We start from the raw sequence: 25,232 nt of genomic DNA, 5'->3' as shown, positions 1-25,232 counted from the left end.
ACGGCGCTGGCAGCCCTCCTGGTGAGACCCCCGAAGTGCACAATGCTCACCTGTGCCTGGTTTTCAAGCATTCGCTTCAGGTCACCGTGACCCCCAGGTCAGCAAACACTGGAGACTTGCGAAGCCAAAAGGAGTTTAAACTGACTACAAACACTCTGCACAGTGAGTACTTTCTTGGAGGGCATCAAAAATTTTGCATTCAACTTGTGACGGGTCATTCAGTTGATGTGAGTAAGCTTGGGGAGAAAGTGCCGAAGGAGCGGCAGGAACCGGGTATTGAAACTACAGTGGGAGTAATCGGTTGACGCCTGCTGAAGTGGGTGGTGCTGATGGTGGAGCAGGAGGAGCACCAGCAGGAGGAGGAGGAGGGGGAGAAGGGGAAGAAAGCACAGACACACGTTTGTAGATCCGTACATGTAAGAGGAAATGCAATGCTTGCTTTTGCTGGTCGCTACGTTGCTGCTAGGTGCCACCAAGTTGGCTGACTCATGGCGACCTTGTGCACAAAGGAACAAAACACTGCCCAGGCCTGCAGTCCTAAAGTTGTTGTGTTCACACCCATCGTCGCAGCCACTGCGTCAATCCGTCTACCTGAGAATCTTCCTCTTTCACTGCCCTCTCCCTGACCGAGCAGGGTGTCCTTTCCAAGTAGTCCCTCTGTCCTTCTGACAGTCCACGCTTACAGTCTGTTCACCAGCACTGCCATTAACACGCGTCCGTTATTCTCCAGGCTTCCCGGGTCATTGGGAAGCTTTCCCACACTCATGAGACCAATGAAAACCCCATGACTTGGGTCAGGCACACCTTATTCTTTAAGCAAACGTCTTTGACCTTCAACACGGTAAACAGGTCTCAGCAGATCTGCCCAGAGCAATGTGTTGTTGGGTTTCTTGATTGGGGCTTCCCTGAGCACTGCTTGTGGGTCAAATACAGTAAAATCTTTGACATCTTCAATCTTTTCTCCGTCTATCATGGTGCTGGGCAATGGTTGCTTGTGAGGATTTTCGTTTGCTTTATATTGAGCTGCAATCTATTCTGAAGACTGCAGGCTTTCTCTTCATCAGCAAGTGCTTCAGGTCCTCCTAACTTTCAGCAAGCAAGGTTGTGTCACCTGCATACTGTAGGTTTTGGAGCCTTGGTCCAAACCCCACACCTCATTCTTCTTCGGAGAACGCAGCTCCTCAGGTCATTTGCTCAGCATACAGGCTGAATAAGCCCGGTGAAAGAATGTAATCCTGGCACAGATCTTTCCAGATGTTAAACCACGCGGTATTCCCTCATTCTGTTGGAATGACCGCACCCTGGTCTACGGCAAGGTTCCTCGGGAGCACAGCGAAGTGTTCCGGGACTCACGTTCTCCACAATGCCAACGCTAGTTTCCTACAATCCATACAGCTGACTACCTTTGCAAGTCAATAAAACACGACGATGTTCTCTGCCTTCAGAGAGGAGTGCATTGTCCACGATCACTGGTTTAGTGGTTACTGTCTAAGTTAACTGGGTTTCCTAGTAAGTATATAGATGTTTTCCTACCCCAAACACCATTGCACCTCCTGACCGACCTTGAAATGTTCTTTTTGACGATGATGTGATAGCATTCCTCCTGAACTTGTCCTTCCCAGCATAACGAACTAAAGGTTGTCTCACCCCAAATGGCCAATACCCATCCACTGCAGTTCACTAATGCCTAGGAGACCAATCTCTATGAATCCCATCTCATCATTGCCAGTTGCCAATTTTCCTAGATTCATACTTTGTACATTCTGCTTTCTGGTGACTATGAGATGTGTGCAGCTGGCTCTTCTAATTTTGGTGAAGCCCCAGCAGCAAATGAAGGTCCTGACAACTGAGCTTCATCCACCCCGTTAAGGTGGACTCTCGCTGGAGGAGGATCTTCTTCCTCCGTGGGGTTCAGAGCACCCTGCAGTCTGAGGAGTGTGACCTGGCAGTCTCCCACTGCTGCTGGTCAGGTTCTCAGGAGTTCATCCCCCAGAAGGCTGGTCTTCTCCGGAAGCTCCGGTGAAAGTGGTCACTGTGGTGGCCCTGCTGACACTTGCAGTGCTGGTGGCAAAGCTTCCAGCACCATTGCAACACAAAGGCCGCTGCAGGGGACAAACTAAGGAGTAGCCATTTTTTTCTTAGGAGAAAAGAAACAAACAAAACAAAAACCTAAGTCTGGTAAAATATGATGAACAAATTTAACAGGATAGAAGTTTCTTAGTGTTTTCAAATGAGGTCCCTGATTTTCTGTTTCTGCTTTTAGAAATAACTGGTTAAGAAAAATTGAGTTAATCAAGGATGGAAAGAAACAGGAGGGAGTCATGATATCTGTCTTAATTAAGCAGCTTATCTATTTGGAACTCAAATAAATGTTTTAGTTTGAGATTTAAAACAACAACCCAAATGCCAATGCCATCGAGTTGACTGTGAAGCACAGTGTCCCTGTAAGACAGAGCAGAACTGCTTCTTGGTGTTGCCAAGTCTACAAATATGTTTCAGAAGCAGAAGGTGTCATTGGCTGGGTTTGAACCACTGACCTTGCAGGTAGCAGCTCAATGCATAATCCTCTATGCCACCAAAGCTCCTTCAGAAAAAGCTAAGCCAAGTTAAATCATTGCAGCGACCATTTCTAAGTGAAAGAGCTCTGTCCTGGAAGCCAGAGGCTGAGTTTCAATCTTATCTCCACTATTTTTGCGATTTTAGGAATGGGGGGAAAAATTAACTCTAATTGTGTCCTTATGACGCAGCCTGGTGGTACTGTGAATCAAGCACGGGCTGCCAATCCCACAGGTCAGTGTCCTGGATCTGACAGCTGCGCCGAAGGAGACAGATGAGGCACATCCCGTAGCGTAAGAACTTAACCCACAAATTAAAATCTGAACTCTTCCATGACGTATATTTCTGTAGAAGCCTTAGGGGTCATCAGTTCAGGATTTAATGAACATAAAGTGTCCTCGTTGGCTGTCTGCTGAGTCTTCACTTGCTGAAAAGGAGTGGATGTTCCCTTCAGGATCAGAGACACAGGGAGAAAAACCAAAGCAAAATCCACTGCCATCGAGTCAGTTCCAACTCCTAGCGCCCCTATCGGACAGGGCAGAACTTCCCCTGCGGGTTCCACACCTGAAACTCTTCTTGGTTTTGAAGCTATGTGGAAGATTTTCAGGGGCTGCTTGCTCCGAAGCGGACAGCCTACGCCTTGGAAACATGGTTGCATACAGAAGGCCTGGTGAGTGGAAGCAGCGCAGTTGTGAGGATGCAGGGCCATGCTGTGCTCTCTTCTGCTGGGCACAGGGTCCCTATGGGTCAGAACCGGCTCCATGGCTCCGTTCTGTGGGGCACAGGGTCCCTATGGGTCAGAACCGGCTCCATGGCTCTGTTCTGTTGGGCACAGGGTCCCTATAGGTCAGAACCGGCCCCAGGGCACCGTTCTGTGGGGCACAGGGTCCCTATGTGTCAGAACCAGCTCCAGGGCACCGTTCGGTGGGGCACAGGGTCCCTATGGATCAGAACTGGCTCCAGGGCACCGTTCGGTGGGGCACAGGGTCCCTATGGATCAGAACCGGCTCCAGGGCATCTGACAACAACAACAATAACAACTGTTGATGGGATTAGAAACCCCCATCTCCCGGAGCAGCTGATGGTTTCAAACTGCTGATCTTGAGGTTGGCAGCCTAATATGTAACCCCCATGCCACCAAGGAGAAGCGATCAAACTTAAGGGGGTGGGGAGTGGAGCTTAATGCAGTCAAACAGTCTCTCTATACTAAATTATTTGTATTAAAAAAATGCCAAACCCAGTGTCATTAAGTTGATTCCAACTAAGAGCAACTCTCTATGGGCATTCGGAGGCAGTGACTCTACGAGAGCAGAGAGCCTTAACTTGCTCCTGAGGAGCAGCGTGTGGGTTTGAACCACTGACCTCTTCATTAGCAGACCAACGCTTACCTGAGATACCGGAATTTTTTTTTTTGACACAACAAATGACTTTACCTTTATATGTTTGACTCCACAGCTAACCACTCTGTTTGGCTGATATGGATCCCAGGAAATATCAAAAATCTGTTAAAAATAGGAAAAGTTACTGTGTTGATCATTGACCAGTTCTGATACAAGACTGCATGTGAACACTGGGAACACTCAGAGGGGAGGGCTTGGCTCTGGGCGTGGTTCAGGACCACCTGCCTCACCGTTCCTTGATTTATTGCTTCCTGCCTGCTAACCTGCCACCTGAGTCCAGATCATTCACCACTGAGAACAAACCAGCGCTGCACACCTCACTCTGGCCATCTGCGATGAGCAAACAGACTTGAAGACGTTGTAACTTCCTAACCAAATTCCCATAGCTCTCCACGAGGCCACTGGAAGACTTTGGCGTTCGCTTTTTGCTCAAAATCGGCAGAATTTTAAAACGTTGCATTTTAGCCCAGGGGCAGGGAACCTTTCATCTGACAAGGGCCACTTGGATGTTTATCACAGGATTCGACGGCCACACCAGTCAAGCATCTAATCAGCTCACCCCCATGTGATGGCCAGCGTGGCTGGTCTTCTGGGGTGATTGGTCGTGTGAGCTGGGGCTGATGGTTTCTCAGGCCTTCCACTGCCCACGGCTGGTATGCTCCCCACCCCTGTTTCAGTAAGATGTTTAAGAGTCAGGGCAGTGTGAGATGGTTGGAAGGTTCTGGTAATCAGCATCTGGCTCCCAGATTCTGGGAAATGCCTGAATTCAAGGCATTTTCAGCGGAAGGCAGAAGCTGTTGGCAGGCCCTTACTCAGTTCCCTACAGCAGCCCTCTCAGGTCAGCTCCGCCTTCTGACCCGCAGCACGACGGTGCTTTAAGTTCTCTCGGCCACTAGAGACATAGCTGTTTATAGCGGTGCTCATTCTTTAAGGAATCCCTAGTGTGCAGTGATATTAACAGATAGGTTTCCATTTACCTGGAAAACCGGAAAGACAATCGAAAAAGAGGCTCCGGTGTAAAGATAATGTTATGTAAATGACGATGGCAGTGCATGTACAAATCTGTTGATATAATTGACTGTTATCCTCTGTGGGCAAGCCCCCGGCTCAATGATTTAACAAGAAGAGGAAGGCCCTGGACAAGATGGATGGACACCGGGCATCCGTCGGGCTCCCACACAGAACCAGTGTGAGGCCGGTGCAGGACCGGGCAGTGTTTGGGTCTGGTGCACCTCGAGGGGCTACGGGTCAGAATCTAACACCAACACTAGTTTGTCATTCATTTTACCTTCAGTATGGGGACAGGGAGAGCTGATTTTCCAAGCTGGTTTTCCTTGAAAACCAAATCACCTAGAGCAGTTGCTTCAAACACCCCAGGGCCCGCTTGAGAGATTCTGACTTAGTGATTTGCGATCAGGTCCAGTCAACTGCCTTTTTGCACAGACCCCAGGGGATTCTGATGCAGGTGACCGGGCCATGCCGTATGAAGTGCTGAGAGAAACGGCTGGGTACGTTGTCAGGGCCGGATCTGGGTGAGCAGCTGGTACTACCTTCCTCACATGGGCGGACAGTCCCCGGGGGCGGCTCATCAGGTAGCAGGGCGGCTCTACAACCCCCTGGCCAGGCAGGAAGGGGCGATCCTAGAGGCAGAGAGCCCTGTTCACGTACCAACTACCAAGTGCCTTTGGGGCCCAAGCACCCACTTCAGTTATGAAACCTCAGGCAAAGTTTACCCCCTCTACCTGTAACCACCTTTCCTCTAAAACGGGTGATGCTACCTCGGTTTTGTTATAAGGTCAATGAAGATAATGGATTTGAGGTCATTCGGCAGGCTCTAAAGCCCTCGGGGGATAGCATATTTAGCCTCTAGAATAGTATTGAGAATCATCATTTCCTCCAAAGGTGCCAATAATTCATATTGGCTTCTGTAATGCGGAACAGAATTGTGTGGGGTACATACAGATCGAGGGGTCTTGGGCAAAGAGTTCTAAAAGCACAGTATTTCATAAGGCATGACAACGGCAGCCGTCTCATGGAGTGGCACTGCGCTTTTATAATGGACCCCGAACTGGAGAATGCACCGTGCACACCTCAGCCAAGCACTGGGCCAGGTCACTGAAATCCGACAGGCCCAACCGCATTCACTAGATTGAACCAGAACAGCAAAAGCCTTGATAACACCAAGTGATGCCGGAAGCTGTCTTTCTAAGCAAGGGTCTCTTTGGTTTAAAGTGCTCACACTGTCCTAGGCCCCGGATTCTGATGCACTGTAGCCCAGTCCCTCAGGCCAGACGACAGACAGTGACAACAGGGGGAAGTGTTAAAAGCTAACTTGGCCACGATACTTGTGTTATGTGTGGGTTTGCTGATATGAGAGCTGGAGACGGCTCCTCGACCGGTGTCTCGAGCCGACTTTTTGTGGCCACTGGAAATCCAGGCTTGTACCTAGTCTCATTCAACTTTTTATGGGGTCACAAGATAAGCACTCACAGTAAGAGCCAAGACTTAGTATCACACGTGTTGTCAAGCAATTGAATTAGAATCCCCCGGTGCCCGCTGCCAGCCCTTTCCCAACACTAAAGTCCTATTACCGGTCCCTCCTGGACGGTCTGCGACTTTGGTCCAGGAGTAGAGTTCATCCGAACGTGCAGCAACTGTGGGCCCTCAGCAACCACAATTCTCTCCAAACGAATGTACTAGTCATGTGAAGCTCACAGCAAGCAAGATCTAGTGACTTAAATGTTTACTGAGGAGCTTGGTCCACCTGGGCCTTTAGATTGTGCAGAGAGAAGAGCGAGCTAGAAATCAGTGTAGGACAGTCATCCAGAGTCAGTTCCTTTGAACTGGAAAATCCTGCCAATCAACAGCCCTAGCAGTCCAGTTATGTAAGACCCCAGGGAGAGAGATTCCTGACCAGGTATAGACACATTCTGGCTTCCATCCCTACCTTACCAGCCATGACTAGACACATCACCACTGCCCCCAGTGACGCCGATGTGAATGATGGGCACGCCGCCATTGAGCCTCACTGATCTCCACTGTAACGAGGACTCCGAAAACAATCTTACACGCTTCCGAAATTGGAATGCGCGCCCTTACAATTATACCGCACCAGACATTATGTTCTAATAGCTATCTCCATTTCTAGGCTAATTTTAAATTATACATGTGATTTAAAATTCTGGTTCGAGTTTATGAAGACGCTGACTGCCAACATAAAAAATGCCCTTTACCAATAAAAAGCAGGACCAATGACTAAAACAAGCCTTAGACACCAGAGAGATCATTCTAGCACATTTGGCTATGAGTCGTGAATCAATAGGAAATTCTAAGTTCTCAAGTGGACTCTTCGGGAATAATCAATTTTCCTCTTAAAATGTTGAAAATAAGAAAATCAATTCTGCCATTCCTCCATAGCCACGACTCTGCGTGGCGTGGCATGGCCCGGTAAGGTGTTCTTTCTCTGCTTTGTTTTGCTGTTAATCACTTTCAAAAGAAGAACTGTTTTATTGGCATTCCACACGTCATACAATTCAATAGTTCAATCACATTGACAGTGTTGTCCAATCATCACCACAATCAGTTCTAGAACACTGTCTTCTTCCCAACAAGGTCTTCTTACCCGGTCAGAGTGGCCAGTGGCCGAGGCCAGCAGTTTCCCCTTCCGCCAGTCCCAAACGCAGACTGTGTTTTTGGCGTCCAGTCCCACAGAGGCTAAACGCTACAAATAAGAACAGTCATTTAATACTTAACACGATTGGGAAATGTCCTACGAGTCACTCCTTCTGGAAATCTGCTACCGAGCTCCTACTATGTGCTAAGCACGGGCTTTCTTAGGGCTAAAATGATGTCTTCGTATCTGTCTTAAGTCCCAAACGAAACAGATGGCTTCTATTAGCATTGCTGAAAAATTCAAACATCTAAAATCATAGGAAACCCAAGTGCCAAGTTTTGGAAGGCCTCTCCTGAAATCAATGGGAATCACAAGGCTAGAATCACAAGGAGGCTGGGTTTTTAATTTCTGATTTAACTTCTCTTCCAAAGAGCGTCTAAGATTCTGCCTGCCACCCACAGGTGATCTGCATGTGGCAGACTGCTCCCGTCGCGTCGAGCCCCTTGCACAGCAGGGGGCAGGTCTACCCAGCCCCACGGACTGCAGTGAGTGGCACCAACACAGTGGCAACGAGAAGGGTTTGGTTCAAGGGTGCTGGAGGCTCTGCCACCAGTGTCTCAGATACCAGTGTGCCACTCAAGGCGGGCAGGTTTCAGTGGAGCTTCCAGACGAGGAAGGAAGGCCACGTGATACATTTCCAAAAATCAGCCAATGACAACCCTTCATATGCAATAATACAGTTCTGGAAGGTGAGGCCCTGAGTGAGCCAATGCCATCCAGTGGATTCAGAGCAAAAAGCCTCATCGCTCTCCCTTGGAGTAACTAACCAAGTCGAACCGCCAACCGTGCAGTCCAATAACCGTCCACTATACCACTAGGGCTCCTCGCTGGGCTGGGGAACCCTGCAAATACCCAGTCATTGCTTCAGCAGGCTCCAACATACAGCGACCTTGACCAGGAAAGAGGACTGGGTCACATACATCCTACTGCACAAGAGGCTTCGAAATATTTGTGGAAAAGTGAAGAGATCATGGAATCTTCCCACTAACCCTTTCAAGTCCTACATATGTGAGAAAATGGAGTTTTAAGGTGTTAATAGAATTCCCCAGGTTCCACGTCTAGCTATTCATAAAGTCAAGAGAGTCAGACCAAGTTATTTCCTGTCCAGACATCAATCTATTTCATCGCGTTCTCTCCTTACAAATGGTATCCTGCTAGAATTCTCCCATGTAGGTGTTTTTTGGTGGTAATGTGTTAACACTTGATTTTGCATCTAATCTACAGGTTGGTTATTTGCTTCTCTTTCTGGACAAATTCTAATCTGAACCCAAAGAATTAGGCTGAGAGAGCCATACAAAATGCATTTTATTAAAATGGTAGATCCTTATGCATGGCATTAAACACTTGTGAAACTGAAGAAAGTTGTTAAAATAGTGCTCACTTACATGATTTCTCTCTGCCAACCGTATCGTGGTAGCACTGGGTAAGGCTCTGGGACTGGCATGCTGTGGTGGTCAGCTGCCACTGAGGCGGCACTGACTCACGGCGGCCCCACGTTCATTTGTAAAGACAGGCCCCCTAGTCACCCGACAAGCATTTCTATTGCCTTTCACGGATTGCAAGATGATGGGCTATTTGTTGTTTGCTAAACATCACTGGGGTCCAGCTCAGGGAATAGGCAGACCTGAAGCAATAGCTACCAACAGCCCATGGACTCAATCCTGGGAGTCAAATAAAGGACTGCTCTTCTCGACGGACAGGTACACACCATGCAGGGCACCGACACCACTGCTCCGACACAAGGAAACCTGAACGGAACAGCCAGGAATCTGACACAGCACAGAATGGGCAAAGAAGAGAAGGCTGGACTTCCCGGGTGGAATTCCACTTTCTAGGGACACTTCACAACAAATTCCGATTTAAAAAAAATGTTGCCGGGATAACAAAATCAAATGAGCAGCTGTGGAGCAAATACCCGTATAAACACACAGTTCGTTTCGACCCTGCAAGTGCATTCTAGCACATATGCTTCCATCAATCAGAAGTCCATCTCGCTGGACACCCGAACAAAGACTCTTATCCAGCCATTTCTCTTAGGATACAGCTCTACATGATACAGTAGAAGGTCGGTGAAAGTAAAATAAACCCTCAGGCAGAGGGACTGACACCATAGCCCAAACCGTGAATTCTAACAACATACAATCATGAAGATGGTGTAGGATCAGGCGACAGTTTGCTTCTTCACACATTAGGTTGCCACAAGGCAGAGCCAACTCCAAAGCAACAATCATAGCAATATTGGGCCATGGATGGGCTATCCTGATTAACTGAGCAAGATTCCAGAGAAGTAGACCAAAACCACATATACCGGTGTTCTAAGTATGTAGTGGACCTAGTTCTAACTAGAAAAATGAATGGTTAATGGTCAACACATTCTCAAAATAGCAGAAAACACGACCACTTAAATGTTAACTGTTTGCCAAGTGGGTCCAACCAGATCAACTCCTATGAGCTACGGAGCTTCCTGAAAACTCCCAGCTAGTCACACCTTGAGGCGTACTTCACGGATCTTTCCAAGGCACTGACTTAGGAAATGAGTTCTGGACTGTCCCAAAGGTTGGCTTGGAGGAATTCCCTGGCAGAAACCTGGAAGGAGGCAGAAAGACAGGGTGGTGCAGGGACAGGGAGAAGCTGGTGTGGAAGGACAGGGCCTTCAGGAGGAGAGCCAGTCTTTAGGGCCTCAGGCCCTTCTCTATGAACATGAACAGATTTCTTCTGCTGGGAGTGGTCAGGGGCCAAAGGAAGGAGAGAGCACCGTCTTGGGAGGTTCACAGTGAAGTGTGGAGCGTCTTTGAAGGAGTCCTTTGAAAGGGATCGTGGATGTAAAGCTAAATAGGTTGTTGGTCTAGAAATCCCCAGTTACAGAATACAGACATCATCCATCGGTCTTCTAAGGTTTTTTTGTTTTTAAAACAGTGCCTTGACATTCTTCTTTTTTAACTTGGTGAGACGAGTTAGCTAGAACTTGACTGTGGGGAAACCAGTTAAGCTGTTTGTCACTTAAACTGGGTCAGACATGGCAGGATGATCTGGAACTTGAGGGAGGATGGAGGAACAGGAAGCGCAGCTGCTTGAGTTGGGAGGAGGGAGAGCAGAGGGAGACGTGATCTCAAGATAACGAGTCCCAGAGCATTTTCTCGGTGAGTAATTAGGAGGTGACATTGCCTTGTGTAAGGAAACGCGCCAGGCTTATGCTGGGTCTCGGGAACTGGGAAATGCTTGACAGAGCCCTCATTCCAACAGATGAGAAGTGGGATTGCTGAGCAGGGGTGGAACCGGGTTCATGACTGCCTTTGGGGTGCCCTTTAATGGGGTAACCCTAACCGGGCCTCTCCGCGCGTGGGTGTTAGACCCATGTGCTGGGAAAGGGGTCAGGGGGTGAGGCATTCTCTAAGGCTGGCAGAGGAGCCAGTCAGCTGATAGGCTCTCTGCGCCCCCAGGCTTTACTGTTGTAGCTGATCTGTGCGACCACGAAAGAAGAGAGAAATGGCAACAGATACGCACCTGTCCGTCGGAGTCGAAAGCCAGGCAGGCGACCCCGTGTGTGTGGACGTCTTTGAGGATAGACACAGTCCGGACGCTGTAGGAATCCCACACGCAGATGTAGGGCTCCTTCCCAACCTGGCCAGTCGCAACGAGCGCTTTATCTGGATGTAAGGCAAGGCTGAAAGAGAGAAAGGGGCCTCTTTTCACATCTTCCAACTGAACTCGAATCAAGCTACCGGTTATCTGGATCCCAATGATTTCCTCACTGTAATCACCAAGTACGTTTATCTTGAAAGAAAAGTCTGAGCCGTTGCCCAAGTACATCACCTGATTGGTCTCCAGGAAATGCCCGGCCTCGGCAAAGAGAAGTGAACAGATGGACAGGAGGAACCATCAGTGAGCTCTTACCCATCTGGTGCCTTGAAAATCAGGCACATTTCAAGCGGATTGTGATTCTCTTGTTAGACAACGCTATACGCGGCTCCATGATGGCCTCGTTTGCTGTGTACTTGGTGGGTTTAAAAGCGTCTCCCAGGACAATTATTGCTCGGCCAGTCTCCTTCCCTGGAGTTGGATCAAACCTGCCTGCAAGGCGCTGGCTCCTGCCAGCCTTGGGAGGAGTTCAGACCAGGAAAACATCCCTGAGTCAAGCGCCATCTCTGGGTCTCTCGTCACGGATAACGCACTCTAAACGATCGTCTCTAGTTTGCACAAACCACGGCGGCACCGGGAGGAAGACAAACGGCCGGGCCTCTGGTCCTGGCAGCAATTTCCCTCCGCTGTCCCATGGGGACAGAGCGGTGTCAATATGGCCGCGGGCTTCGCGGAGCCGCACCAGTCACCTCACACCCAGCCAGCGCGCTGCTTGAAGCGGCTTGTGAAAAGAAGCCGTGCCTTTCTGGGAAAGGTGTTGCGATGACCATTATTATAATTTTCCAAAAGAGCGCATCGCCTGCATAGAAAACGGACAGATGACTGTCTGCACAGTCAGCAGCAGCAGAGCTACTTCCTTGTGGAATGTTAGTTCTGATTCGCGCACAGGGCTGCTACGTTGGGAATCACTTGATTTCAGTGTGGTTTTTCCAGAGTTTGCACAGTAAACAAACGTAGATCCCGCCCACCCACCCACACACACACACTCTGATTTTACAAAGGGTCCTGATAAACATGGTACCAGAGAATCAGACGCCTGGGTTTTACTAGCCTTTACCAGCTGTTACATTTACTACCATGTTACATGATCTCTTCTGCCTCAACTTCCTCATCTATAGAAGAAGATGGATGAAAATTAACGTAAACAATGTAGCTCATTCAACACAGTGTCTGACGCAGAATCAGCCGTTGATACAAGTTTCATCAGCATCAGGCGGGAGCGGAGCAGATTTCTGCCTAACTCCTGCAGAGAGATGATCAACACCTCAGGTCTGCATGGATGCAGTGTGCCTTAGAAAAATAAACCCCTTTAAATACAAGGTGGAGATCTGACAAGAACTTGCTGGAAAATGTCTCCTCAGGGCTCTTTATAAGCAAGTTCTCCAAGAAGAAAATCTCTAAAAGTAGAGCTTTTAAATAATAGGTGGGTGCTAGACGCTTTCCACGCTCCTCAGGTTGTACCACGTGTAGAGTCCGCCTTGGTGTGGAATGAGAAAGGTACTCAGCACACACAGGCACTGGACGCATCGAGGTGGCCCCGGAAATGGCAGTAAGCTTATGGAATGCTGGGCTTGTTTCTTTCCATTTAAGGGATAGAAACAGTCCATGAAAAACTTGCATTCACACAAACCGGTGTGTTTAGTGCAGTCACCCATTCACCAAACCTTCATTGAAGGTCAGGGGTAGATCATCCCTAGCACCACAGATCGATACGTAGAAAACACACTTCCCTCCAAGGAGCTGGCCGATGAGCAGGTGATTACGGAATTAGAGACAGGGCGTGAAGGTGTGTCTCCGTGTGTGGCCGGCTGCATCTGTTAATGACAGTTACATGACAGAGCATCCCTGGAGATGATCACAGCAGGACTCAGACCTGAAGAACGCCGGGCAGCTCATGGACATCGAGAGGTCGGTTACCACTGACAACGGGCATCAGGACACAACACGAACAGTTCTACTCCCACAAAGATTTATAGTTCAGGAACCCGCAGGAATCATTGCTTTGTCCTATAAGGTCACTATGAGTCATAATCAACTTGATTGCAGTGAGTGTATGTATCGGGATGTTATTCTATATCATTTTATGGCCATTAAAATTTTTCAAGGGCCCAGGAGCCCTGGTGGTGTGGTGGCTATGCAGTGGGATCCTCATGGTCGGCAGTTCGAAACCACCATTTGAAAGGTGGGAGAAAGATTGGGCTTTCTACTCTAGTAAGCAGTCAGTCTCAGAAACCCACAGGGGGCCCCTATGAGTCAGCAGAGACTCGATGGCAGTTAGTTTGGTCTTTGGTTGAGAGATGTATGTTTACATAGACACCCTAACTTTCTTACACCTGCGAATGGGCTTCTATGTGGAAATGAGGGGTTCCTTTTGTTATGCTAATGAGTGTGCCTGAGCAGGATGGGTCCTAACCCTAATCCCTCCTGAGCGGCATCTAACGAAGGAGAGCACATCTTGGGCACTCTGTTCCTACCTGGGCACTGTGACTGGTTTCTACCAAGCCCTAGTGACCCAGTCTGTGTGCCGCAGACCGCGGGCATGTTACAAAGGGCACAGCATCCTTCAAGGCCACACCAGGACGCTCTGTGGAAACCCCACCAAGTCAATGGGCTTTCTCTCAAACTCGCCTGCAGCCGATTCAAGGAATCACTTGCTCCATGGACTTCACCCGGACCGCCCAGTGAGAAGTTGCTGATGACTGCTGCCCAAGGCTATGGAATCGGTGGCCGTTGGACTTTGGTTCCAGCCCTGCTTGGAAGGTGCAGCTCACCACCGTGGCACTCCGTGAGACACGCCAAACAAAGAGTTCATTCTCTGCATGGTGGTGTGTTAGTCAGGGAAGACTAGAGAAACAAATTAATAGACACGTGTAAAAGAAAGAGCTTTATATAAAGAGTAATTGTACATTAAGAAAACATCCTGGCCCAGTCAAGATCAAGTCCATAAGCCTGTTTGTAGGCCCTATGTCTGATACCAGTCTATAAAGTCCTCTTCAGACTCATGAAACACATGCAATGACACTGAATGCAGGAAGATCACAGTCCAGTGGGTGGGAAGTCTTGTGGATCCAGTGGAGTTGCAAGCAGCTCCTCATTGGCAGGGTCTCCACGTGGCTCCTCCAACTCCAGAGGTCTGGCTCCATAAACCTGTCTCCATGTATCTTGTCAACAGAGAGTCTCTCAGGCAGTGAGCAGAGACAGAGGGTGTGTCCTGTCTCCAAAGAAGAAGACAGGAATTCCCAGAATCCTCAGGAGAAGACCATGCTCACACAGAGGCCTCATTGGCTATGACCCGATTGACACCTCTTCACTCTGAATCCTCAAATTGACACCAGATTATGAACTGCCATTCAATCACAATTTTAACGCCCTCCTTGCTTTCTTATGACACACGTTAGTCTGGTAGGCATGGCTCTGCGCCTGCGGCTGAGTGTTCACCAAAGCTTTGCCCTCTCACCAGCCCCCACTGTTTGTGTAAATATGCCCAGTCACTTAAGAGTTGAACCATATATCGTAGTTCATAGCCGGCCTATACTTGCATAATCTCCTTTTCTCAATAGTGCTATACATTCTATACCATTGGCTGAATTAATGACACTACGATAGAGTTACCTCATGCCCCAGGGGATTGTGGTACTTACATAACCTGGTGTCAATTTGTGAAGGGGTAGAGTCTAGCCTGTCAATCAGGTCGCAGCTTTGATTACCTCATTTGGAGGTGGCATGGAGATAAATAGCTCACTGGAGGCCAGTCACAGACACACTTTCTGCTTCATCTTCCTGCTGACATGACAAATGGAGCTATGCTAGAGCCCTGGAGCTGGAGGGGCCACGCGGAGACCCCTGCCAGCACTGAGATGCTTCCACCACCACTGGATCCACAAGACACTCCACCCACTGACCTGTGATCTCCCTGCATTCTGCATCATTGCATGGCTGCATGAGTCTCAAGAGGAGCTTATAGACTGGTATCGGACATCTGGTGTAATATTGGACTTACAGACTTGACCTGGACTGAGCTGGGATGCTTTATTAACACTTTGATATAAAGCTCTCTATTACACACGCATGAGTGTGTTTGGATTTGTTTCTCTCGTCAACCCTAACACAGGGATGATGGATGGTGTTCTCCATCATAAAATGATGATCATGTCTCTACCAGAGTGAGCCGAGACTCAGAGTGAAAGTAAAAAGGTGGGTGTGCCGTGGAGAGGAAGACAGCGCAGAACAGAGGCAGATACACCCCAACTGCCCAGGGCTAGCAAGGACCCTGATTTCCAGCCTCCACCCACTTTGCAGCATTGTGTTACGGCAGCACTGGGTAACTAAGACACAGCATCACCCCAAATCATCTCCTCTTGTATCTAAAGTATCTTTGACCCGGTTCCTGGGTATTGTTCTTTCCCTTCATATCAAAGCTCTTTCCTAACGTTCCTTCAATGGCCTCTCCCAGGCCCGTCGGACCCCACTGATCCTGATGCTGCCCTGGAGTACATGGGAAGCGGCTGTTTCTCCCTGACACCCCTCCTCCGGCTTGCACGCCACAGGGCTGTTTAGAATGACTCGTGCTGTGACAACACAGCTGTGCTCATGTCACCCACAGGCAGAGCAGAACACAAGCTGTATCCACGCTGTCCTTTGTGACATCCGCTTCCCAGAAGCTCCCTTCCTTCCACCTGATGACAGGGTGGCCGCGCCCAGCCAGTGTCTTCCAGCGCACAGCTATGCGGGTCTCGCAGCCCGTCAGGAGCACTTTCTGGTTTTCTTTTCTATCATCTGATTCAGTAGTTTTAAGACAGCTGCACAATCCTCACCACAATCCAGTTTAGAACAAGTCCCTTCTTTCTTGGACCTGTTTTTATTAACCCATTTCCCCTAACCTCTCCTGCCGCACCCCCAAGAAAGCATTAATCCAGTTCTTATCTCTATAGCTTTACCTACTCTGGAGTTCATATACGGAAAAATATACCCAACCCCCTCCCCTCCAAAAAAAAATCCGAATAACAACAAATTAAAACAGGGAGAACCTCAATCAAAAAAAAGCTGAAAACATTAGAAACGAACAAATGTTAACTAGGTCAATGAAGGAGATCAAATGATAAGGTTTATAATTTGAACCTAACTTTATCTACAGTAATCCACTCTCCAATGCACTCTGCATGATAACAAGGTGAATCTCATCCCTGGTGCATGGCCACAAGGGATTCACCAGAGGCTTATCCCCCCCCCTCCTTTTTTTAACCGAAACAGCTTTAAAATGGGTAAGAGGAGATGGAATGATAGGATGTTACAGTTTAACCTGCTGCCATCTGCCACAATTGACTTTATAATACTCTCTGTCCAATAACGCCTCTGGACTGCAGTCGAAAGAGGGTCACTGGGGGCTACACGTGAACCTGCCAATGGAGTCTGAGTCTCCACGGCCATCATCACCTCTGCAGACCCGGGGCTCGCAACTGCAGCTCCGCTAGCGTGCTCTCCTCCAGGCTGACATTCTATCATTCACAGTGCTCGGACCACACAGCTTGGTGTGCTTTTCCCACGTGGACTGAGTTGAGGCCTCACTTAGATGGCTGCTTACTTGATGACAAGACTTTAAGACCCCAGGCTCTATTCTTTGTGATAGCCAAGCACTACCTAGTGACACTGCTATAGCACCCACAATCTTCAGCAACCTCTTCATGAGGACGGGCAGGAAGCAGGGCAATGTCCTAAGATCAAACTGTCCTTAAAGAGGGGCTAGAATGAAGTGCAAGCCTAAAATCCATTCATATATCCAGTTCATATACGTCTCTGATTCACCTTGGAGACAGCATTATAAACTTACGTTAGAGAATATTACCAATCATCACTCCCTGAGGCATAGAGTAATTCTACTGATAGTAATTTAGCCACGGTATAGAATTTGAAACACTGTTGAGAAAAGGAAATTATTATACACGTAAAGGCCAGCTACGAACTGCAAACCACGAATTGCTGACTTGTACAGATTAAACCCTTAAGTGACTAGACACTATTGACACAAGTGGTAAGAGAGCAAAACTTTTACTAATACTCACGGACAAAGGCAGAAACATGCCTACCAGCTTAACACATGTCTTAAGAAAGCAAACAGCATTCAATTTTAAACAAATGGTAGTCCCACTGGGCACCCTCAAAGCAGGAGATCCGAACCAAAGTCCACCGGCCATCAGTGCTCGCACCTGGAGAGTGCACTCATCCACTCCTTTCCACACGGGGGGGTTTCAGCCTTCAGTCTAAGGGTTTGCAGGTGAGTTGGACGTGAAGCCCAGTTCACCTACTGATGTTTCCACATCAAGTCCTTCTGGTGTGACCTACAAGGGATGGTGTGTGCCCTGAAATAATAGACTCTAAGTCCCAGTCGTGTGTAACACATGGCCTGGATTGCCAAGGATTAGAAACTAGGTCAAAGTGTCCATTTAGAAACATGGTCGTGGGCATTTTCTCTCCTTGGGTTCTATGTAAAGATTGTTACTCCTCTCTGTTTAACTACCAACAGAAATGTGACTACCTTTTCCTAGACAAACATGTCCCCCTCCCCACATCTTGACGTGAATTTTCAGTAAGGTTTGCTTATCATGATGTTGACTTGGGGTGATCTTAGCACAATTTTGTATGGGAGCAACTGAATGGTGTTCTCCCTGAGGTAGTTACATGATCTACTGAGCGTCTAGCTGGAGTCTAGCCTGTCAATCAGATCATAGCCAATGAGGCCTTTGTGTGGACATGGCCTTCTCCTGAGAATTATGGGAACTTCTCTCTTCCTCCCTGGAGGTGGGACACACACTCTCTGCTTGACATTCCTGTTGAGAGCTACATGGAGCTACGCTGATGGAGTCATAGCCCTGGAGCTGGAGGAGCCACAAGGAGACCCACACTAGTGCTGAGATGCTTCCACCACCACTGGATCCGTAAGACTTTCTACCCACTGGGCTGTGATCATCCTGCATTCGGCATCATTGCATGTGCTGCATGAGTCTGGAGGAATTTATAAATTGGTAATGGACATATGGGCTAATATCAGACTTATAAAATTGATCTGGACTTGGCTGGGATATTTTTGCAAAGGACAATTGCTCTTTTATATAAAACTGTTATGTCTATGCATTTGTCTCTCTAATAGACCTGGACTAACATAGTCCTCTTCCCCCAACTTGGAAATCTGAGCCCAGACAACGTGAGGCCTCTTTGGGTGAAATGGTTTTTAAGATGTACATAGAGAGGAGGTAACAGATGGTCTATGGACTCCAGGCAGGCTCTGCTTCCTGCTTGGGTGACCTGATTAGATTACATGACCTGGGGCAAACGCCTGCCTTCATTTTGGTGTTTATCCTGATAGTATTTGTGATAGTTACACAATTTCATAATAAAAGTGTAGGGTGGAGTCTCACCTATCAATCTGGTCCCAGCCTGATGGTGCCTCCTGTGGCGTGGCCTTCTCATAAGGAGGGTCCCGGGAACCACCCCCCCCCAACCCCTGCCATCACCTTCCTACTGAGGAACCACACTGAGACCTGTGCCAGCCCTGTGATATGTCCACTGCCATTGGATCCACAAGACGCTTACCCCGTGACCTGTGATCTTCCTGCATTCTGCATCACTGCATGTGTCTGTGTGAGTCTGAAGAGGGACTTAGGGACTTCCGTTGGACTGTGCTGGGATGTTTTCCTGATATACAGTTACTTTTTGACATAAAGCTCTTTCTTACACATATGAGTGTTGCTGGGTTTGTTCCTCTAGTCAACCGGCCTACCACAGTATTGGACTCACACAATACCTGTTCTTTTGTGATTGACTAACCACTCAGTTTAATGGCTTCCAGGTCCTCCGTGTTATGAGATGCTTCATGGTTTCATGACTGAGATTTAGGGAAGTCTAGTATTCCATTGTGTGTAGGGGCCAGAGTTTCTTTGGCTGTTCTTCTACTGGCGGGCGGTTGGGTTGCTTCCAGCTTCTGGTGATTGTGCATTGTCAATAGCACTTTTGAAATCTGATAATAGCGGAGGAAAACCCACAAACTATATTTGTTGTACTTTCAGGTGCATAATGCAAGGGGGCTTTAATGAGTTAATGGGCAATGGAATTAAGATCATGTAATTTTCCACCAACTTGTGAAGCCTACTCATATGAGGGCTTAGCACTGGTGCCATTGGAGAAACATGTACTTAAGAAGCAGGTTTTAACCTACTGTCAAGAGTGAGACCGGGTGACCAGAGAAACAAATCTATAGACACTCATAGATGAGAGCTTTATATCAAGGATTAATTGTATAGTAAGAAAACATCCAGCCAATCCAGATCAAATTCATAAGTCCAACATTAACCCATAAGTCCAATACTAGTCCATACATCCTTCTTCAGACTCATGCGGTCACATGCAATGAAGCAGAATGCAGGAAGATCACAGACCAGTGGGTGCAACGTCTTATGGAACTCATGGCGGTGGAAGCATCTCAGCAATGGCGCGGGTCTCCACATGGCTCTCCAGCGCTCCCAAGTGCGGCTCTTCAGCAGGAAGGTGAAGCAGACAGAGAGAGGCCTCTCAGGTCTCAGCAAGTCTCCGCATGGCGTGTCCACAGGAAGAGGAAGGCAGAGAGAGGGATGAAGTTCCCAGAATCCTCACGAGAAGGCCACGTCCACAAGGAGGCGTCATCAGGCTGAGACCTGATTGACAGGCAAGACTCACCCTTCTACTTATTTATCAAGCTGACATGACATTATGTAATGGCCACAATATCTATTACCTTCTTCTCATATCGCTGTTTTTACAGACCCAGGTTTTCATCCCAAATACCATTTAAACGGTAATTCAGAAGCATGTTGCATGGTAAGTGTGTGAATGTGCTTACATAAGCATATGCACATATGCACGTACTCATGTAATATGCATGTGTGTATACATGGGGGGCTTCAAAAACATCTTCCACACATAAACCAAATCTGTCCTTTACACCTTTCCTCAAAGTCGCTCTTTGTTCTGGCCACAGAGGTGCCCTGCGCCTAAGACGTCACAGTTCCAATAAGCTTTGAGACAAAACAGCAGATTAAAGCATGACAGGCCTTCTGATTCAAAGGGTTTGTGACAAAAGGAAAAACACACCAGTTGCTGTCGAGTCAGTTCCGGCTCAGTGATCCCCGCAGAACAGGCAGAAGTGCCAGAGGTTCCCCGGCAGCGAGTCTGCAGGAAGGCTCCCCACAGCTTCCTCCCACTGATGGCTGGGTGGTTCGAGCCACTGGCCTTCTGCTCACAGCCCTGTGCTTCAACCTCTGCACCAACCGGGCTCAGTGAACATCGTGCCATTGAAGTCCTGGTTTCTGATCGGAATGTCCAACTACTGCATTCTCCCGGAGGAAACCAAGTGGGCAGTGGCTCCAAGCATAGATTGCTTGCCCCCTGGGGCTCGCGTGGGCCTTGCTAAGCAGGAGTGTGGTGGGTCTGCCTCTGATGGAAGTGTCTTGCTAGTAGCTTCCGGTCTACGTGCCCGCAGCTCTAACTCCCTTCTTTGCTTTCCTAAGAAAACCTGCAGTAGGAAAACTTTGTAAATTATTCTACCTATGACAGCAATATCACGATATTAAAAACCTAGAGAAGGCCTTGTCCACACCTGCATGTGCTATTCTATCTTTCCTTTCAATTGGTTCCGTTTATTTCACTGTACACAGGGCAGCAACAAAGGGATCAAGCTTTTTAAAGCCGGCTTTTCTCTGTGTTTGTGCAAACCTAGTTCCCTGGGAAGAGCTCCTCTTCCGTTACCATAGCAACAGACAGCACCGCAGAGAGAGACCTTTCATCACCCTATCTGGGAGAGGAAATTGATTTGCTTCTGCAGCAAGCCAGGAACGCAAAGCATGCTTTGCTAATGTCAGATGGGATCAGGAGCTTTCCAAATATGTTGTGCAGTGGGAAAGAGGAGAATTGATAAGACCACAGAAAGAGGTAGCTTCACGCATGAGGTAAGACAAAACAAACAAGCAAGCAAACACAACGCAATGTCACTCGTCCCGCCTGATTTGTTCACACAAAATTATATTTGAGCGCTTGTTCCAAACGCAGTGTTTATAAAAAGGTTCAAGGTTCTGACTTGACATACAGCTCCAGAATGTGACGGCCACCCTAGTTTAAGCACACACTTCATCCAAGAAGACAGAAATAGGCACGTGAAGCAGTGCCTGACGCCCTTGGTCATGAAGGTCATGCAGGCTGAATCCACAGTGAGTTCTCTCCCCCACCCAGGAGGACAACTGAAACGAGAAGGACACAGCACTGAGCGCTGCTGAGTCTGTGGAGCGACTGGGACGCTCGGGGCAGCAAGTAAAAAGATCGATCGCTTTGGAAAGCATTCTGGGAGTGAGTTTTATAAAGTTATAAAGCTAAAGGTATATAATAGAACTTAGTCTGTAAAGGTAAATACTGAAGGAATGAAAAATAATGAAAGAATTTGGGGGAAGAGGTCGGAATGTAAGAATGGCATATGCACTCTATCGCCTCATGCATCTTACAGTCAATCATATGTACAATCAACAAATCCAAGCATCAGAACACCAGAATGAATAGACATGAAAGTTAAAATTTTTATTATATGGCCGTATGTAATTTTGTTTGGTGTGTCTGTATACCTTTGACATCAATATGAAATTAATAAAAACTAAAATCATAGACATTTTAAAATTGGTTCTCAAGAAATAAAAATTTATAAAGTCACATACACCTACACACACACACACACACACACACACACACACACGAAGACATCTGCTAGCTCAGAAGTCGTCGACAGGCAGGAAGCAGGGAAGAATGCCTGATAACTGTATCAGATTTATCATCCCCCAGCTGTTTGAATCACTGTAATTGCCACTGATAAAATGAATTTGAGCAGCATGAGTAATCTTGCAGTTCGTTCTTTGAAGAGGGAGACAATGCTTAAGACTGTAGCGGCACAGTTTGCTAATGAGAAGGCTCGCGAATGAGAGGGGTTGGCGTGAGGAGCCCAGCTTTCTGGAGCTTTCCAGGCGGGAGCATGACGAAAGCAGGTTATGTTTGGCAGAAGTCCTGTTAATTTAGGATAATTAAATATGCCAGTCATGCGTTCCAGGAAGGCCCGATTAAATACTTTAGCGAAGTCATTAGTGAATCCATCTGGTGTTACTGGCTTTGCCAGATGGTAAAATGCTGCTACCTCTGAACAGTCCACTTCTGTTTCAGACAGCAGCCCGTCCTTTCCAAGACAAGTCTTAGTCTGCTGGCGGGTCTGCCCGAGGGATTTGGACGGTGGAAGGCAGGCTTCGCAATGGTGCTAGCCATACACGAGGCATACCAACGAGCCCGAGCCGAGCCCCGGTCCTGAGGCTGCATCAAATGCCCCCTCGTCCACTGCTGGGATCAAAGTGATGTCATCCTTTCCCTTTCAAAGGGCGCTCCTCTGTGCCCAGGGCACAAAGCAGCGGGGACCAGGATGGACGGGGAGGAGGAGCACGTCCTCCCCCCTCAGAAAGAGGGGAGGGCAGTTGTGCTCTCATTCTTATTCTGTTTCACTATAAATTTGCCCCGCGTTGTGAGAGTGGATTCAAATGGAAACTGAAAACTTGTAGCGCTTTAACAACAGAGAGTAAATCTAAACCATCCGTGGAACTGCTTTTGTCACCTTGTATTTATGGCCTCTTCTTTTCATACATGTGTAACTTATTATTTTATTTTTACTGGTGTCCTTAAAATGCTATCTGTGGAAGTCTTTGAGACTCAAGGTAGAAACGTGTTCTTCCAAAAGACTTACTTGTTCTCCTGGGCCCCAGGGACACTTCCGAGCTGGGGTCCTTGCGGGAGGTGCCGGCAGGCTCCAGGCAGTGTGGATTTGGGCTGCAAGACTGTCTGGGAGTCAGACTGTGGTTATGAGTTTTCTGGTGGGAGATTTGACAAGGGGGTGCGCACACACTTACGGGGAAATGGAACTAAAAGAGGTCATCTTCCCGAGGGAACCCTTGGGAGCCTCTCCGTCTTCCTGACTGTGTCTCCTTAAGCTAGGGCTCTTGGAGTGTTGCTTTCCTAGCTCACTATTACAATGTGGATTCAGACTGTGGGCAGGTTTCAGGAGAGACCAGTCCCTGGAGAAGGGCATCATGCTTGGTAAAGTGGAGGGGCAGGGAAAAGAGGAAGTTTTCATGGCACGGTGCACGGACACAGTGGCTGCAACAATGGACGGATGATGGAGGACCGGGCGGACCTAGAGTCGCTATGAGTTGAGCATGGGGTTGCTATGCGTTAGAACAGCCTGGACAACACCTGTCAGATGTCCGGTTACTGCACCCACAAGGCCATCAGAATGGAAGCTCGAGGTTGCCAATGCAGCACATTCTGTGTGCCCGCACATGCGCGCGCAGATGACCTTGACTATTGACTGTTCTTCTTGAGTTCAACTTTCACTGCATTGTTGGACTTCTAGGGGCTCCTTGCCTTGTCAGCTCAAAAATGATTCTCAAAATATATTTTAAACATTTTACCCAGCAGTGTCCGTTACTTCCGTGGGGGGGTGTGTCCGGGCCCCTGATTTAGCACAGGGCTAAGTCGACGGAAGCCAGTGCCTTCCATTGCAAAGCTGCAGGTGAGACGCCTGCCAGGGCTACAGTCACGTGGTTCACGGTCCTTTCCCTGGGCTCATCACAGTCTACTTAGATTACAGTTGGGCCTGGTTGGACCCGTCCCTCACCTATGTCAGCTCCATGAGGATGAGGAGACTAATTAATAACTATGACACAATGCTGCCCCCAGCCCTCCCCCCACTCACCCCCACATGCACCCGTACACACCAGCATCTGACCATCCTCACACACAGCTCTGCACACTCATCCACACACATGCACCTTCCCTGTAGGCAACACTCAGTACATGCTTCATTGAGTCAGATTACATTTTCGTATCTTCAATTTCTACTGCCCACATACCCAGATCTTTGTCTTTGCCAGCTCCATGCATTCTGGACTTGGCTACCATCTTTCCTGAATGCATGTTGGAATCTCATTCATTTCAGCTCCTGGTCTGCAGTCTGTGGGATGGGAAAGCACCTTAGAGACTGTGGTAGTTATAAAATCAATTGTCAATTTGGGAGGATTAAGAGTGAAAGGGTAGAGTCTAGTCTGTCAATCAGGCCATAGCCAGTGAGTCCTCTGTGTGGGCATGGTCTTCTCCTGAGGATTCTGGGAAATCCTGTATTTCTTCCTGGGAGGCAGAAGACTCTCTTTCTCCCTCTCAGCTCACTCCCCGGGAGACATCGCAGCTGACAAGAAACATGGAACTACGCTAGTGCCCTGAGCTGGAGAAGCCACCTGGAGACCCCTGCCAGCGCTGAGATGCTTACAACGCCACTGGATCCACAAGACTTGCCACCCACTGGCCTGTGATGGTCCTGCATTTGGCATCATTGCATGTGTTTTCTAAGTGTGAAGAGGACTTTATAGATTGGTTTCAGACATATGAGCTAATATCGGGCTTATGGGCTTGATCTGGACTGGGCTGGGATATTTTCTTAATGTTTAATTGCTCTTGTATATAAGCCTCTTTCTTCTACATATTTAAATGCCTCTGGATTTATTTCTCTAGTCAACCCAGACTAACAGAGTCCTAATAGTCCTGCCCTTGGCTTGGCTCTTTACTCCACCGTTGACTGATGATGGGGCGTCCAGAAGTTATTTTCTCTCTCTGGGCCTCCGCTTTCTTGTCTGTAAACCCTAGCACAGGTCTGGGCACAGTGGGGTCACTTATTAAATAGCAGCTCTCAGTGGCCCAGCCCTTTAGCAAGACAAATACAATTATTTATAAGTAAAAAAGAAAATAACATAGAAAATATAAAAGCTGAAATCAGGTTATCTCATTTATCTCTTAATTGGATCAATATTAGCATTTTTCCAATGTTCGCTACAAACAGGCAGGGATTTTGTCTGTGTCCTTCACCA

The 25,232-nt window shown here is 48.0% G+C and overlaps 1 protein-coding gene across 1 annotated transcript in view; it reads right to left on the bottom strand.

Moving 5' to 3' along the window:
• Window positions 1-11,439, bottom strand: part of EML6 (EMAP like 6) — a 143,447-nt gene extending 132,008 nt beyond the window's left edge. Inside the window, exons 1-4 of the mRNA XM_075536039.1 lie at window positions 11,352-11,439; window positions 11,134-11,276; window positions 7,579-7,677; window positions 3,990-4,058 (exon numbers count right to left, since the gene is read on the bottom strand). Of these exons, the coding sequence (XP_075392154.1) occupies window positions 3,990-4,058; window positions 7,579-7,677; window positions 11,134-11,276; window positions 11,352-11,439 (399 nt within the window). The remainder of the gene's footprint in view (window positions 1-3,989; window positions 4,059-7,578; window positions 7,678-11,133; window positions 11,277-11,351) is intronic.
• Between the last annotated feature and the right edge of the window lie 13,793 nt (window positions 11,440-25,232).

Source organism: Tenrec ecaudatus, chromosome 17 (assembly GCF_050624435.1).
Source record: "Tenrec ecaudatus isolate mTenEca1 chromosome 17, mTenEca1.hap1, whole genome shotgun sequence".
NCBI classification, from domain to species: Eukaryota; Metazoa; Chordata; class Mammalia; order Afrosoricida; family Tenrecidae; genus Tenrec; species Tenrec ecaudatus.
The sequence above is the reverse complement of the archived record's forward strand: the minus strand, read 5'-3'. Positions and strand labels throughout refer to the sequence as shown.